Source organism: Lampetra fluviatilis, chromosome 16 (assembly GCF_964198595.1).
Source record: "Lampetra fluviatilis chromosome 16, kcLamFluv1.1, whole genome shotgun sequence".
NCBI classification, from domain to species: domain Eukaryota; kingdom Metazoa; phylum Chordata; class Hyperoartia; order Petromyzontiformes; family Petromyzontidae; genus Lampetra; species Lampetra fluviatilis.
Genome location: NC_136290.1, coordinates 9,251,922 through 9,268,726, shown reverse-complemented (window position 1 = coordinate 9,268,726; position 16,805 = coordinate 9,251,922). Strand labels below are relative to the sequence as shown.

Here is a 16,805-nt window from a genome sequence, read left to right as displayed (position 1 = left end):
TCATTCCCGTCTTGTTATTGGGCTCATGGTACGCATCCACAGGCCCTTTGATGAACAAAATAAAATAAGGGGCATGAGAAAAAATAAGTACATTCATCAGGTAAACATTAAAAGTTTTAAGTACAGCCCTGCAATTATTTGCCTGTACTATCGCTGTCAGAAAGGCCTTCACTAAATGGCGCTTTAGAGAATCCCTTTATAGGGCATTTGACCTACTCTTCTACACTGGCCTGATGTCTTGGACAAATGAGAGTATTCCCACACTTTACACCATCACACGTGACCTGCCGACTACTGCGTTATACCCATATTTACCGCTGAGTGGAAAGAGGATTTAGTAAACGCGTGAATTGTTTTAACTGCCACACCGGGGTGATCGAATCGAACTGGCGACCTCTGGATTGCGAGTCCATAGTCCTAACCACGAGACCACAGCAGAGGGAAGCTCTTGAAGGCCTCTCTAGAATTCCCTCGAGGGAAGGCCCTTCCATCAGCAGTGGCACGAGCGAGCAAGCAACTGTCGGGTGGCACCATTACCTCTCACATGGATAAACACGTGAATAAATAACCCAATATTTAATGCGAGATAAAGTCGGGGGTAAAGCATGTTAAACATCTCATTCTCTGCTGTTGCGAGTCCATCTGTGGCAACCTGATCCCTTCTTCTGACGAGACCGGGCCTGGTTTTTCGTGAATTCACGTGGACACGCTGCCGGGCGGCGGCTGCAGATTGCTCCCGTAGGATGGTGTCGTATTGTGGGAGTAGGCGGTCGGAGAGAAGTCGTAAAACCTTGGGTTCCGGTGCTCGTTGAAGTCGTCCAGCCGAAAAACTGTTACGGTTAAAAAACGAATAACATGGAATTGGTGAGATAAAGGGCAATCATTATAGGCTGTTCAGGTTTTTACAATTACATTTTTGATTTGTGTACCGTCTGACTGCAGCTGCATGTCAAGACGCCGTAGGAAATAGTGGGACACGAGCATCACAGGGATGGAAGGGATGCGCTTTTATTTAAAATAAAATGTGATATTGAAATCACTTCGTCGACGAGGCACAGAGAGGCATAGCTAGAGGAGAAAAGGAGGTTCCTGTAGCTTAACTTCGAAGAGAGGCAGGGAGCCGGCAGTACTGATGGCTGGGGGGGAAATAATGGGGGAGGGAATTCCAGACCATGGGGAAAGCGGCATGATTAACTTCACTTTGAGCAGATATGTTCCTAAGAGATGCTTATTGGGACTGCTTGTACGTGGAAACGTGTGCGGATATTTAGGACAAAACTTGTGACCACAGGCAATATCGAATGGGGAGCCAAGAGAGGCAGCTGTAGAATTAATCAAGAACAATCATTAACACATGAAAGAAGGTCACGATCCGTATCCTATTTAAGTCAGCATAAAAAAAAATAGATGTAATTTATAACCATAATTTTTTTACGATGTTTTCCATGCCAAACCCTCACATCCCCTGGTTAAACAACCCATACTGACCAGAGTGGTGATGTATGGTCAAACAACCTCAATGACTGATACGACATGGGGACGACCTCAACTTGCAGTATATTGACCAACTTGGAATAGTATTATTATTGTTGGTGACATTCTATATTAATATTTTCCAAGAGGATCCTGCATCATTGGGATTTTTTGTGTGGAAATTACTCTTAGATGGGTGGTGTTGTATGATGCTCGTTCAGAATCTATAGGTTACAGTGCTAATTGCGAGGCTCCAAGAGAGAGACAGACTTCGATACCTTGGTATTATGTTAGTTCAGCACTGCTGCAGAAAAAGCACCTGGTCTTTATATTGAAAATATAACTTTACAATATCATCATCATCAGCTCTCCGATGCATTTTCCAGTTATGGGCACGTTGTTCTGCATCATGTCCAACCTTTTACTCCACGTGCCAGGGGCTTAGAAAATGAAGAGAATCTCCCAGCATGTGGAGCGCAAACATGAGACATCGTGCCGCACAACACACGGCACAACACTGCACTACCGCAAAAAACCTACGCAGTGGAACGAGGTCATCTTCGTTATTGTCAGTTCACCTCGATCTTTTTTTCTACTTTAAAGAAGCACGTTTGGCACGAGTGAGCCTCAGGCTTACCTACTTCCCCCGATTCATCGTACAGACGCTGGTGGTCAAACTGCACTGTCTTGATGTCCTTGCAGCACAGGCAGTAGATGGCAACGAGCAGCAGGATAAAAAAAGCAAAGATGCTCAAAATTGCTGCCACGACTGGCCAGATGGTCTTCTTATAATCCGATGCTGCAAAACACAGTGCTCGTATTACAACGAAGGCATTGGACATACACAATTTATTTTCGTATTGTACAATATATTTGTGTATTTTTTTTTTAGTTTTGCCCTGTGCCATTAGGCTGAAACGAGATGGATGTGAAAAAAAATGTTGGAGATAATATGAAGAAGAAAAAAACCCGTCAATTCAATCAAGGATCAGTTATTCCATTAGGGCTTAGTGCAGTGGCACGGTATTTATCTCACTGCATGATTACATCAATTGACCCTGATTTGTATTACAGGCCATGGCTACGATAATTGGCGAGTGATATCTGAACTAATCCTGACACCCCAAACTTTCCCCTTCCACAACCTCAAACAGCCTCCACGACTGTAACAGCATAAGTAGGATTCATTGAACAGTGGGTGGATAATGGACTGCAAATTATGAAAATTTTAATTAGCCGAGTTCACGTGCAATGTTGTGCATAGTTCCTCTAGGCAGCTGTGCTACTACACGTGCTCTGTGAGACTGGAAGTAAAGAATATTAACATGACACGAATTGGCTAGAACATTTCATTTGGTATAGGCGGCGTTTTGGCTGCTGCGGGATGTTTTACGAGCCACTTGCTTGCGCGCGGTGTGTGTTATGTTTGCTGGAGCAGTAGAACATGGCCTGTTACGCGTTTGAGTAATTGCACGTCATGGGAATTACGTCCAAAGATATCACGGCACTCCCATGGAAACCAGCCAGAACGCGTCCTGGCAACGTGGAGTTGCTAGGAGTCAGATGAATGGGGAAAAGAAAACCGAAATGGCTGGAGGCTTTTTGGTCACTGCGAAGCCATGGTCTTACAGAGTTTGTGAAGCCATATTTTATGGCCTTCCTCCCTGAACAATGAAGGCAAATTCACAAAATGCTGTGGTTTACTACAGATGTCTATTTAGATTGCATTTAGGCTTAAAAGTTCAAAGCAATATTCAATCTTTTTGAGTTTATGAAGATGAAAATAGAAAAAAAATATATAGAACCATGAAAATATATATTTTTTTATTAAAGTGGGTACACGCACTGGTTAGGCTTGCTGAGCGACAGGGACTTGTTTGCAGGGTTATCCAGCTTCACATGGGATTTGTTTATTTGCAAAATTGCCTGTCCCAGTAGTTTTTTTTTTAATGTATAGCATTTGGATTAAGATAAGTGCACACAATTATCATGGAACATTATGGTTTGGGCCTGAATTCTCGGTATTGGTAGAATTAGATTTTGTTTGAATTGTCATGGCTTTTTTTTATACGTGCGCTCAATGTATGTATAAAAGCAGATCCATGAAATAAAAATGAGAAAATGAGGCTGCAGCGATGCACTTAATCGAGAACTCTTTTTAGGTATTGTTCTACAAAACATTAACACTCAGCAATGAAACATTTTGACAGATCCAAATGCTGCAGTGACTATTTATATTCAATGCCTCGTAACCATCAGCGGGTGTTGCACACTCTCTTATCAGCTTCAGCACTTTGTGGGAGGAAAATTACTTGGTTGGGTGATGATGGGGCAGATATAATTTTGAAAATCCTTCACGAGATAGAGAAATATATAACTTGAAGGTGAAACTCGTTTTTTTTGTGGCTCAAAATGAAAAACTATTATTTTCAGATTTTTTTTTCTAATTAATAGCATTGACTCGACTATATCTGTGCCTTTTCAACTTTCTCACCCTACTACAACATCATAAGAATGCACACGCCACTCAATTACAGTTAATAATACATATTAGATCTGGGATAGTTCATTATATAGCATGTGATGGGGTAAAGTTTGGGTCCTCCCACCTCTTCCAAGACCTTTGGCCAGCATGGAAGAGGTGGTAAAATATACACTACAGAGGGTCTCTCTAAAGCTTTCTCTAGTGGAGGCCCTTCCACCACAGGTGGCATGACCAAGTAATTGCTGCACCTTTACTCTATTAGATATGCACCCCCTTGCGGTATGGCTTCTTGCAAACCACACCAATTCTCTTCTTGGTTCTTTCGGTAAAGTCACGTAGAAGGGAAATAATAAAATAATAAAAATAAAACATAATAAAATACAATTCTCACGACGTTTCGGCCACAACAACGCACGTTTCAGCCACAACGCAAGCAGCCGTCCGTTGTGGCCGAAACGTCGTGAGAATTATTTTATTATGTTTTATTTTTATTATTTTATTATTTCCCTTCCACGTGACTTTACCGAAAGAACCAAGAAGATGAATCCCTGCAGTCACGAAAGCTTTAAATCGAAACACACCAATTCTGCTTTGTTCACCGATGTGAACTGGTAGAAGTAAGGCGAAAGCAACAATCTGCAAACGAGTTGATGAAAGGGGCACCTACTAGGAGAGTTTGGCAGTGCAGAGCGAGCCGTGGACACGCTGCCCTGTGCCGCCACCGTCGTCGTCGACGGGCTTGGCTTGGGGCCGGAGGGCAGCGGAGAGGCGGTGGGTATCGTGCCGTAGGAATTCGTGCCATTTGGTGGCGCGCCCGAGGCCACGGTGCTGTTTGAGCCGCTCAGATTGGGCTGTAGAGTTGGCGCGCTGAGCGGCGTCGACTTTGAGGGCAGAGTAGTAGCTCTGCTCTGGTTGGTCCCCGCCGTGACAGCTGTGCCCACCGTGCCCGCCGCGATGGTGGCGTTCACACTGCCATTGGGGGCGGTGCCGAACGCAGGAGAGGTCACGGAGGTGTTGGAGGTCTGCGTTGAAGGTGCGGCGGTAACGTTGCTGAGCGCTGTGGCGTTGGCCGTGCTGTTTGGCAAGGGGGTCACGGAGGACGACTGGCATTTTCCTGATTCCGCAGTCAACAGCACCGCGAGGAACGTGACGAAGGCTCTTTCCGGAGCCATCGTAGATGTTTGGCAATTTATATATGTCCACAGAAGAGGATATATGGACGGACCTTTATCGAATCCTAAAAACAGGAAAAACAACATATTGTAAATTGCTGCTCATCTGCAAAAGCAAGCGTTTCACTCATTCCCTGCAAGTTACTTGTGTACCCTAAAAGATGAATAAGACTGAATATAGTGTAAAAGTTTTTTTTTGTTGGGTCATTTTGTACAATCATAATTGGCTGAGTTAAGGTCATCACACCCGTTGAAAACGTTAGCCCTCTAGTGCCCCAAATAAACTACGCCAACGTTTGACCATGCTACACGGTGTGGACTTGAACCCAGGATTTGACAGAAGTTCTGCCTTTTGCCCTATCACGCGGATCATTTACCTGGGCTGCCTGGCCACTCTGTTAGAAGCTGTGTTGAAATGGCCACTGTGTGGACATGTGTAAAATGACTCGTCGGTCGGGCCAGCCAACAGGGACTTCTGCACTGAGGGGGGCTTTGTTGCGGCACAGTGCGTGTGGACTACGTGGGCACAGAGAAATCCGTGTTTTTTTCCCTCTCTTCCCCCAACACCGGATGCAAGCGGAAGCCTTGTGAGAGTGCTTATCTGTTGCATCAGTAGTCCCCAGGGTGAGCATTAGCTTCACTACAGGCCAGGACAACCAATGACCAGCTCTCTCCGTAACTGCGCCGACCATGGCAACTGCTAACCACTACAGTTTGCCTCCACCCCCCTGTAATTCTCTGTAATGATGTTTATTTATTTTGTAGTACCTGTTCATGATACGATGCAGTGGAGTTGTCGAATTCTCTGTTCCTTCCATGGCAACTGCTCACCCACTAATAACCTCATCCTGTTCGTGCTTCCCCCAGGCTCCTCTCTAATGACGTCGCGTTCATTATTTTTTTTCTACCGAGTACCAGCCTCGTATTATGAACCAGTGGAACCGTGAACAATTCTCACAAAAAAAAAACTTTTTTTTTATTCCGTTAAATTATATGCTGCTGCTGCTGCTATTCAAGCGAAACCACGTAATGCAAGAAAATGGTAGTGTGCGCATATATTTGTTTACGCGCTAATGGTACACTGTGATCATTGCTTAGGTAACGCAAATTAAACTGCCACGGCAGCCGTAAACACAAACAGGGTACGATGGAAACCGCAGAAGGTGCCACATTAAATGTTTGGCGGTTAAAACAGATACGCAGCCAATTACATTTTGTGCAAAAGCTGTAGAAATGTTTAACCCATATTCTCCGTTAATCACCCTTACATTGTCACGTTATATTTTACGTGGTTAATGCGTGCCATGGGAATATATGAACAAGAGGATAATAAACACACTCACAGGTTATCATGTGCTCTAACCTTGTTTTTCAGTATGGTAACTACTGACATTAATGCCCTTTTATTATTTTGGTCTTGCACAGATACCGTAATAAATCCAACATGAGAGTAGTGAAACATTTCTCTAACGTCTTTCAATCACAACACATTTTGACCACCACTCATGCAATGTTTTCACATTGTAAATTGAGCATCAGTGCATAAAGGTAATTTCTGATTGCATTCCTTGCAATTTAATTCACGAAACAATTTCACATAAAACACATCGTCTTAAATTGAAACGTTATTTTTTAATGTTGTAACATTAAATGTATCTTGGTTAATAAAACCAGCATGCACAAAAGTTACTTTCTGGATATAGCCAGCAGACAGAGCATACATACATTCACTACCATTGAAATTACCATCTTAATCTTGCATATAAAGATAATGCTGCGATTATTAAAATATTTGCTGTTCTCAACTGGCATTACATCAGTTGCAGGATATCGTATGCAGCGCCCATAATAACTAACTCGGCAAACACTGCAACGTCTAGAAGGTGGGTTTGTTTATTAAATATATTTACTTACTTATTTTCTATGCCATTAAAACTCGGGCTTACCTGGCTCGGTCGACGCGGTGAATAAACGAGCCTCTGTCTACGTGTAAAGAGCTCCAACAGGGGGGGGCAGATGTCCCCGCCGCTCATATTATCAGCTCGCCCGTGGCCCCACCCCAGCTGAAAGCCACTCCCTGCAGACGAAGCTCGCTCTCTCCCAGCCCATGTGCCCTGCGCGCCACCCCCACTCATTAGCGCCTGCTGTGGCACAGCAGTTGCATATTCAACGGCGCTCGCCCGTAATTTACCCCGCTGTCTGTTTTTTTTAGAAATGCGCACACCGTAGATTCGGGGTTTTTTTGTTGTTTCTGTCATATTTCTTAGCCCGAGCTATAATCTGTGAGCCGCGCAGCTGTGTCGTAACGCCTAAGCCAGCGGTCGGCAACCAAAACAAGATTGGCCATTTTTTTTATTCGGCCAAAAAAATATGTTTCAAGAGCCCTAATGCAATGTGAATACGAGACGGTCCTTAATCACATGGTGAACTGGACTTCCATGGTAAACTGGACTTCCATGGTAAACTGGACTTCCATGGTGAACTGGCCTCTCATGGTAAACTGGATTTCCATGTTAAACTGGACTCCCATGGTAAACTGGACTCACATGGTAAACTGGACTCCCATGGTAAACTGGTCTCCCATGGTAAACTGGATTTCCATGGTAAACTGGACTCCCATGGTCAACTGGCCTCCCATGGTAAACTGGACTTCCATGGTGAACTGGACTCCCATGGTGAACTGGACTCCCATGGTCAGGGGTTGGCAACCCCAATAACACAAATATTTTTTTTCGAATTTCCGGAGCCACACTGCAGGCCTTAAGGAGCCGCATGCAGTTCCGGAGCCGCAGGTTGCTGACCCCCGGGGTCAAAACCGTTCCCGTCTTGTTTGACTCTTGTTTGACTGCCAATGAAGCTGATATTCAGAAATGTGTAAGAGTCATTTGCTCATGCATTCCACTTTGGTCCTGGCTCAAAGTAGCACGCACTCAGCGTGCACCTTAGTGGGTTTCATTAATGATAATAGCGAATTAAAGCAATGGAAGAAACCTGACGTGTCTAAAAGAGGCGGCGCTGCATATACTTTGCAGGGTATGTTAATTGTAGCCTTTAACGCATTCTATCGATGGAATGGCCCGTGTCATGGGAATGTGGAATTAGCATCACACGTTCAGGGCCGCCGACGGAGGAGCTCCGACCCCCGTTGCTTGTTAGATGCGGCGGGCACTTCGGTTTTGACCTGCCATCTACAAACAGCTAAAATAAAGTAACAGTACTTTACCGGCCGAAGTGCATTAAACAAAAGCTCTGAGGTGGCGCTTGAAGTTTGCTTAACACAACTTGACTCGCAGCATCAGCAGCAACATCAACAATTTACTTGTTCAAACGCAAAAGGAGGACAGAGTGCTCGGAGGGAGCACGAGTTAGTGGCATTGATGGCAGAAGGGAAGACACGATCTGTTTTAAACCATTCAACAGAAAGTGGAACCTCTTGGAAAATAGCCCTGAGATTAATTTAGGCATTCCTATGTAAAATATATGGTGCAATTAGTAGGAGTATGATTACGTGCAAGTGTCACTTGGTATGTATACCTGGCTGGCATTCACGTGACTTTTAATATATAATGTAATCAAAGATAATTAAAGTAATAATACAGTATACAGCTCTGTGTCAATCTTCGACTGGATGAAGGCCTCCTCGTACCGTGTCAGTTATGGGGGAATGTTTTCACCATACTTCACCACGCCTCTCAGTTTCTATTCTATTCTTGCGTAATGGCAATATGCTCAGGAGCAAAGTGCCAATGTGGAGGTCTGCTCGCCACGAGGGGGCTTCAGGAGATAGTTCGTGTGGTTTTGCTGGTCCTCCGTTGAAGGAGCACACGCTACGGTGGTTTACTGGAAGGTCCCATCGTGTGGGTTGTATGTCTACAGCGACATTGCGGTTTCTGCGCATCGCGTCGATTAGGTGTACAGTATGATGGCATCTGATGATTTTGGGCAACTTTCAGAAGCAGACCACGATGCAAAAAAATAGTGTCATAGGCAGCAGCAGCAGAGAGTTAAATATTTTCTGCAGCTCCATCCCGGACAGACTCCGGCTGAAATTAAGCCGACTTTTAACTCGCTGTTTACCAACAACTCGATCTTCCAGAGCATCAATTGTTCAATGCCAAGTGTTCATCCAGGGAGAGGTGCCCACATGGGAACGTGTCCGTGTTGTCGAAGAGAGAAAATAAGCCACAACGCCTGCGTAGAGGGAGGCACCGATGTGTGTTGTAAACGAACCCTCTTGTCGCACGTCAGAATAAATATGATCGCGTCAGGCACATGCCGTTCCAGCCCATCTCTGACATGAGATGAACAAATACAGTTATTTTAGCGCATTGTCTGCAAATTTATTCTTGGCCAGAAACTCGTCGGTGCGTCTGTTTGCTCGCTCTCGTTTTTATGTGCGAAGAATAATACTCGGTTACTGCGATATCACGTGTCTTGAGCAAAGAGCCATGACGGTCGCGATCATGTCATTACTTTTAACGCCGACGACTATTTTTGATGATGATGATGACGACGACGACAACGGTGATGAGCATGTGTTGATGGGTGAACATTTCCTCTGCCTCTGAAGCCACCGTTTTCCTCGAGTTCTGGAAGAGGCGGAAATCGGAGCTTGCGTACGAGTGGGATCTCCTGGATTGGGAGGAAGAGGAGGTAACACACGGACACGCGGTCGCACCTCCTGTCACCAAGCGTGCCCCCCCTCCTGTCACCAAGCGTGCCCCCCCCCATATGCACATCTAAAGACAGGTATAAATGGAACTATAGGCATTACTCGCTGCTATGGAAGAGCAGGCCAAACTATCCTCCAGAGTGTGGCTCCCTAGAGCTCTCTCTCGTCGAGGCCCTTCCGCCAGCAGTGGCGTGAGCAAGAAAATTGCAGGGCCGCACCTTTACCGCCGTGTATAGGAACGGCAACGAACATCAAGCAACGGCGTACATTGCACACAGATGCCACTGTCTAAGCCCTTTTTTTCTTCTTGTAAGCTGCTAAGAATAAAGTGGTTGTTTATTGGAAGCTTCCAAAATCACGCTCGTACGCCGAGAGCCAGATGTGTCTTGTGATGCTCCGAACAGACGGGCACGTGCTACGGTTACAGCACAGGCGCAGTGCAAACAACGTAGATCAATGCATGCATCCAAGTAGAACGATGACCTCGGTGGGAATCGTGGCCAAGCCTTATTTACGTGATATCGATTAGGCTTCACTGCAGCGTGGGCGATACGCCGGACTTTCTATTCATAGTCACTTTCCAAAATACGTTACACGATGGAACACTTGTCCTGCCACTATCGTTCATGGCCCAGTTTGTTGTTATTATTTCCCAACGATAAATGCTATGACTTAGGGACCGGCTTCCTGATACAACACTGAGCGCAGGAAGTGGACCCTTTCACAGAATACAAAGACAAACACGCACACATACACGCGTATCAGCGTTACGGATAAGTAGGCCGACAATGCCCTACAGAGGGTCTCTTGGGAGCTCAATGTGGCGGAGGCCCTTCTGCCAAAAGTGTCAAGAGAAAGCTATTTCAGGGCTGCAAACTTTACCTTTCATCAACCTATCTAGAGACGGAAGTGACACAGCCAGTGTGGAAAGTTGTTCCCTGGGGTTTCATATTGGGTGGCCTAGGTCATGGGGCGAAAAGACACAATGCGGGAGTTTACGACGGCGTAGGCTTTTGCGGCTGTGCTGTTCCGCTCTCTCCGATGTGTTTTTTAGGGTTGTGCCGCGTGTTGTTGTTCAGTGACAACGCCGGAGTTCACGTCTGCTGCCCCGAGTCTTTGAGCTCGCTGCCTGGGTGTGGTCGTTTTTTGTCTTCTTGTTTGGCACTGCGTGCATGTAGGAGGAGATCCGGCCACAGTTCGAGGCTAAGTACTCACAGAAGGAACGTCTCAACGCCATCTCGGGGAAGCCGGAGCCATACCAGTCCTTTCACGACAAGTGCAGCAGACTGGTGGTTTCTGCCTCTGGCATCTTCCTCATGGTACGATATAATACAATGTGGATTGAGCATCATCGACGTCGTCATCAGCCAATATCAATCCACTTCTGGATGAAGGCCTCCCCCTCCCTCCCCCCCAAGCTGACGCCATCGTTCATGATCTTGCGATGTAGTATTGCGCCTCGCACCTGCACGCGAGCTAATTTCGTCGCTCCACCCACTCGGTGGATGGCCTCTGGGTTTCATCCCATTCCTTGGCCGCCACTCCCATCATTATTCTTGACCAACGGCACATCCGATTAACACGGTTGGTGACGTGCGGCGCGAACGAAGTTCAACATACGTACGCACGTGATCCCTTTTAGCGTCGTGTCCTGCCCAAGCCCTACTTTGACTAACAGTCTGAATTATTGTACTAACTTGTGAATGTTCTCAAATCAATGTGTTCCCTCTCTGTTTCTTGCATGCATTTGTTTTGCATGCTTTATTCACGCAGTTTTCAATTTTTGTAAAAATTTATACGTGTTTGTGAACCGCATGTCATAGCAGGCAGTACGTGGTGCTTCAAAACTATGTTCTGAAGGCACATGTGCACTTCAGAAGAACCGCATACAGAAACAGTGAGCATATGTATTTTGAAGATCGCAGGGAAAGTCAGTTGCTATTGGCAGAGGAGAAGAGGAAGTTCTTGAGGCCGGACTTGAACATTGACAGGGAATCAAAGGCATTGATGTCCGAGTGAAGGCAGTTCTAGATTCTGGGGATAACCGTGGATAAATCTGTGTATGTGTCTATGTTGAACTTCGCACCATATGTAACCAACCGTGTTAATCGTAGGTGCGGGGTGGAAGGACATCAAACGAAACACATTTTGGAGAATTCACCCTCCTCACAATTCAAAGGCGATGACCTCGCAGGCCTGCCTCTTGCCACCTTCACTTGCGAGGTGTTCGGTTGAGCTCAGCAGCTCAAAGCAACAGGCCCGTGAGTTTACATCCCAGCCAGGGTGAACTCGGCCCTTCACCGCAGAGGTCGCAAACGGGTTTTGATTCCTTACCCGTACCCGTACCCGGCCGCACCAGGGTCGCAAATGGGTACCCGTACCCAGCCGTACCCGTACCCAGCCGGGTACGGGTACCCGTTCCCCAGAGGTGTGGACTCGAGTCATGTGACTTGGACTCGAGTCAGACTCGAGTCATGAATTTGATGACTTGCGACTCGACTTGGACTTGCATAACAATGACTTTGTCCCACCTATGAGATGTGGACTCGAGTCATGTGACTTGGACTCGAGTCAGACTCGAGTCATGAATTTGATGACTTGCGACTCGACTTGGACTTGCATAACAATGACTTTGTCCCACCTCTGCCATTCCCTACCCGTACCGGTACCCTACCCGAAATGAGTGACAAACGGTTACTCTCCAGTGACTCACGGCCTACCCGTACCCGTACCCGGCCGGGTACGGGTAGCCGAGTAGGGTACGGGTATCGGGTACCCGGTTGCAACCTCTGCTTCACCGTCAACGCTGGTGTTGGTAAAGTTAGCACTGCCCCGGTGAGCAGGCTGGTCTCCGCCATATGAATGTGGAATTTCCAATCACTAGCTCGGGATCACCAATCTATTTGAGCACCAGTAACAAAATTAGAAATGGTGATCAGCAACATTTGTGCATATTATTATTACTGTCATGATAATGATACTACACCTATGGCAGTTGAATAAAATAACGTGCATAATGAATGATTCATACATTAATTAACATGCATCAATATAACATTTTTAAAAATGCAACTATTAACGCTTAACACTGCCTTATAACTAACAGAAACGTGCTTCAGCATTTGCTTTCAGAAGCTGTCCTCTGTATATTTATTTCAGATTTATACTGGTAGGAACGAAGTGGACCAGACCACCAATAGATTATAGCGTCCGTCCGTCCGTCCGTCCGTCCGTGTATCAACATCGACCCCTACTGCAAACACTTGGCAGGACCCTACAAAAACCTTTTGACTCAGTGGGGCTTTCCTGGCTTAACAAGTGTAATAATACATTATGTTTATATTATTTGGTTATTCGTTCCTACCAGCCCACCCCGCAGGGTCCTGTTATTTCCACTTGCGGCCCTCCCACCAGTATCCCCGCATGTTTGATAAGTCATCAGCTACTCGGCCGTGTTAATGACGAGTGTGATTAGTTGTTTTTCATTCATGATTTGTGCATCGGTGCGGTCTTTAAATATGTTTTGTTTTATTAAAGGAGGTACCAGTTATGTAGAGTTGGGGTTTTTATTGTACGGGGACGCCTCTACTTACAAACGAGTTAGGTTCCAGAGGTCTCTTCGTAAGTCGATTTGTTCGTAAGTCCCAACTTTACTCTGTCGATTCCAAACATGTTGTACGGCATGTACACTAAACACGGGGAATGGCTTTAAAAGTTGTATATTCTCCTGTAGATGTAGATGCCACTGGTTCTTCTTACTACCACCCTTAACACTTTCAACACTCTCACGCTTATGAGACATGAGGGGGGTTCATAATGTTCGTGAAAAGCACAAAGAGAGCGTCGTAGTGAACCGCACAGCGACAACACAACAACAGATAATGGTGGCGGTCCAGGCAGAAATGCTGGGAATGCTGGGTAATGACAACGAACGACCACCGCCATCAATTGCGTGGCAGTTGAACTCTCGATCCGAACAGGCAACTGGACAGACGGACAGGTGTGTTCGTATCTATAAAACTTCGTAAGTTGAATGTTCGTAAGTAGATGAGTCCCTGTATCTGGTCGTTGACTGACCCCTGCTGGTGATATTCCACCAGATAACATTTAAACCCCTTGATGCATGCTGCAGTCACAGGCTACTGCAATTTCGCCGGCTCCAGAGGTTTTGTGACTGCATCTTGTGATTTTTTCGGGGGCTTTACCTCGCAACAGAATTAGATCAAAGCAAACTGTGACAATTCTGGTGACTTTCTGCGAGAAGGTAAATTGCCCAGTGGGTTGACATCATGACTTTTGAAGGATTATCTAGTGACACCTTCGGGACTTTTCGAGGTTCGCTTTTAGGAGTTTGGAAACGCTGACAAGCAGCCAGTCTCCTGCTCTAACGACGTGAGATTCTGTCTCCAGTTGGTTGGCGCCATCTCCTCAAAGTAAAAGAAAAAAAAATCCGCACGCTGTGATGTCGGTGATTTGCTTTCACTTGCAAGTTATCGTCACAACAAAGAGGCATCCGACAATGCGGTATTCAGCATGTCACCAGGCTTGTTTATGTTCTCCGTGTGAAGGCACGTGGGTGCAGGGAGTGTTTTACATGGAGCAACCGATTCGCTCGAGTTTACTGGACAAGCATTTGTGTGTTTCAAATTCGCTCTCGATATCATCTCTCGTTTTTGCAAAATATAATACAGCCTCTATTTGGAAGTAATTCTCTGCCGCAAATAAATAAATTAGTGTAATTTATAACCACAATGAAGAGATGTCCTGGTGCATGTTATCGCACCTTAATAAATATCGATTGTTCATATGTATTTTTGCACTATTTTTGTAACCTGAGTGCACTGTAAATTCGTAGTGGCGATGCGCAGAGCTCTCCGATCGCTTTTCAAGGAGTGCCGCGCGTTGTTGGGTGACGTTTTATTCCCTCCACATGCTGGGAACTTCTTCAGGGGCCGAATAAAAGCTCCCGGCACGTGGAACAATACAAACCGTCGTGCCAAACAACACGTGTGGAGAGCTACGTGCGGCAACCGCGATGATAAACCTGCGCTGTAGGAGGACGACGACGACGATGAAACACGACGATGATAATGACGACGAGTGATTTTCTCGGACGTGATTTGGACCTGCAGATCTGCCTGGTGATTGTGGCTGTGTTCGGCGTGGTCGTGTATCGGGTCGTCATGCTGAGCGTCTTCACGACATCCGAGTTGGTGTTTGTGCGCAGCTACTCGCAGTTCTTCACCGCCGGGACAGGCGTCTGCATCAATTTCGTGATCATCATGCTCCTCAACATGGTGGGTTCTGTGCACGTACATGGGTGTTTGGGGGGGGGGGGGGCGATCCTGCCACAGCGGTGTAAAGGTCAGCACACTGCACTTGCAATCCAGAGGTCGCCGGTTTGATTCCATCTGCTGTTATGGCTGCTGAAACGATTGAGCAGGATTTTTCTTTTTATAATCTCCGCCTCTGTTCACCGAGCAGTATGAATGGGTCCACCACGGGTGATGGGCTCGTTGCGTGTGGAGGGATAAAGTGGAGGTGTACCACTCAGTATGGAGGAGCACGCCAGACACTCTCCAGTTGAGACCCTTCTGCCAGCGGTGGAGTGAGCAAGCAATTGCAGGGCTGCACCTTCACCTTTTACATCGCCCCTAATGGGTTTAGTGAGAGCATCAAGGGCCTCCATTGTAAAATCATAAACACAAATCTCTTCTGAGCCCGGCCTCATCATAAAACGTCATCCATCATCATCATCATCGTCGTTAGCCATGTGGAGAGATCGATAGATGAGCACCGCCTGCTATGACTGCATCCATTTGCGATAAGTTGTTGTTGCAGAAGCAAGCGAGTTAAAAAAAAAAATTAACCCGTAAAAACTAAGTTTTTCACTATAAATCCTTTATATGCGTGGCGGCTTGAGTCCTCTCGTCCTCTGGCTTGAGATGGCTGCCACCTATGGGTCAGATGATTGCCTGCCACCATTAAGCAATTGGTAATTAAATATAAAAAAAAAATCCTAAAAAGTGTAAAGTTATGGAAAAAAATTTCACGAAAATAAATTGTCACGCACAACGAGTCTGTGTGCAAAATGTCAGCTCGATTGGATCACGGGAAGTGTCGTTAAAAAACGACAGAAAGATTTGCACGGTCGTAAGCGCACAGGCAAGCAAGTGAACTTAATATAAAGGATTTAAAAAGGTATTCTGTATTAATCATTTTTACATTAATATGTTTCGGTTGTGGAACGAATCATCTGAGTTTCCATGATTTCTTCTGGGGAAATTCGCTTTGAAGTCAAAATCGTAATTAATTTATTTTTGGCGACTCCGTCCCACCGTGCACATAAACGCCGCGACCCACCTAGCGCGGATCGTTCTGTTGTCGTGTCCAAGCGCAGCGGCGAGGACGAATGCGCAGAAGAAACAAAACTTCGAAACTTTGATTAGCGCATCGTGTAGAGCTCGTCGAGCGAAACAGATCGCCGCGTCGTTCGCCTTCAACAGACGTAAACTGACGTCGCAACGCAGTTTATGCGCGTGCGGGGGCCTTATGGGACCCCGGGGTCCCGCCATGAGGTTCAGATAACTAACACAATGAGGGGGGGGGGGGTAGAGAGGGGACAGGGTGGGAAACCAGGGGGGGGGGGGACCATGGAATTTTAACAAAGGTTGCTGCTGCGCCAGAGGTCGCAACCGGGTACCCGATACCCGTACCCTACCCGATACCCAGCTACCCGTACCCGACCCTGGTGCGGCCGGGTACGGGTAGACCGTGAGTCACTGGTGAGTAACTGTTTGTCACTCATTTCCCAACGTCTTGTCTCTTCTCACAATTCAAGTTCCTAGAATCAACCCACCCGCGCCTGCAACATGGATTCATCCCAGAGGTCGCAATCGGGTACCTGATTGCGACCTCTGGGATGAAGCCCGTACCCGACCCTGGTGTGGCCGGGTACGGGTAAGGAATCAAACCCCGTTTGCGACCTCTGTGCTGCACCACC

General features: G+C 46.3%; 1 protein-coding gene across 2 annotated transcripts in view; it reads left to right on the top strand.

Moving 5' to 3' along the window:
* ANO4 (anoctamin 4) overlaps positions 1-16,805 on the top strand; it is a 172,562-nt gene that overhangs the window by 133,941 nt on the left and 21,816 nt on the right. For both annotated transcript variants that reach the window (XM_078863635.1, XM_078863634.1), the window contains 3 exons: positions 9,701-9,783; positions 10,981-11,121; positions 14,935-15,099. In XM_078863635.1, the coding sequence (XP_078719761.1) occupies positions 9,701-9,783; positions 10,981-11,121; positions 14,935-15,099 (389 nt within the window). The remainder of the gene's footprint in view (positions 1-9,700; positions 9,784-10,980; positions 11,122-14,934; positions 15,100-16,805) is intronic.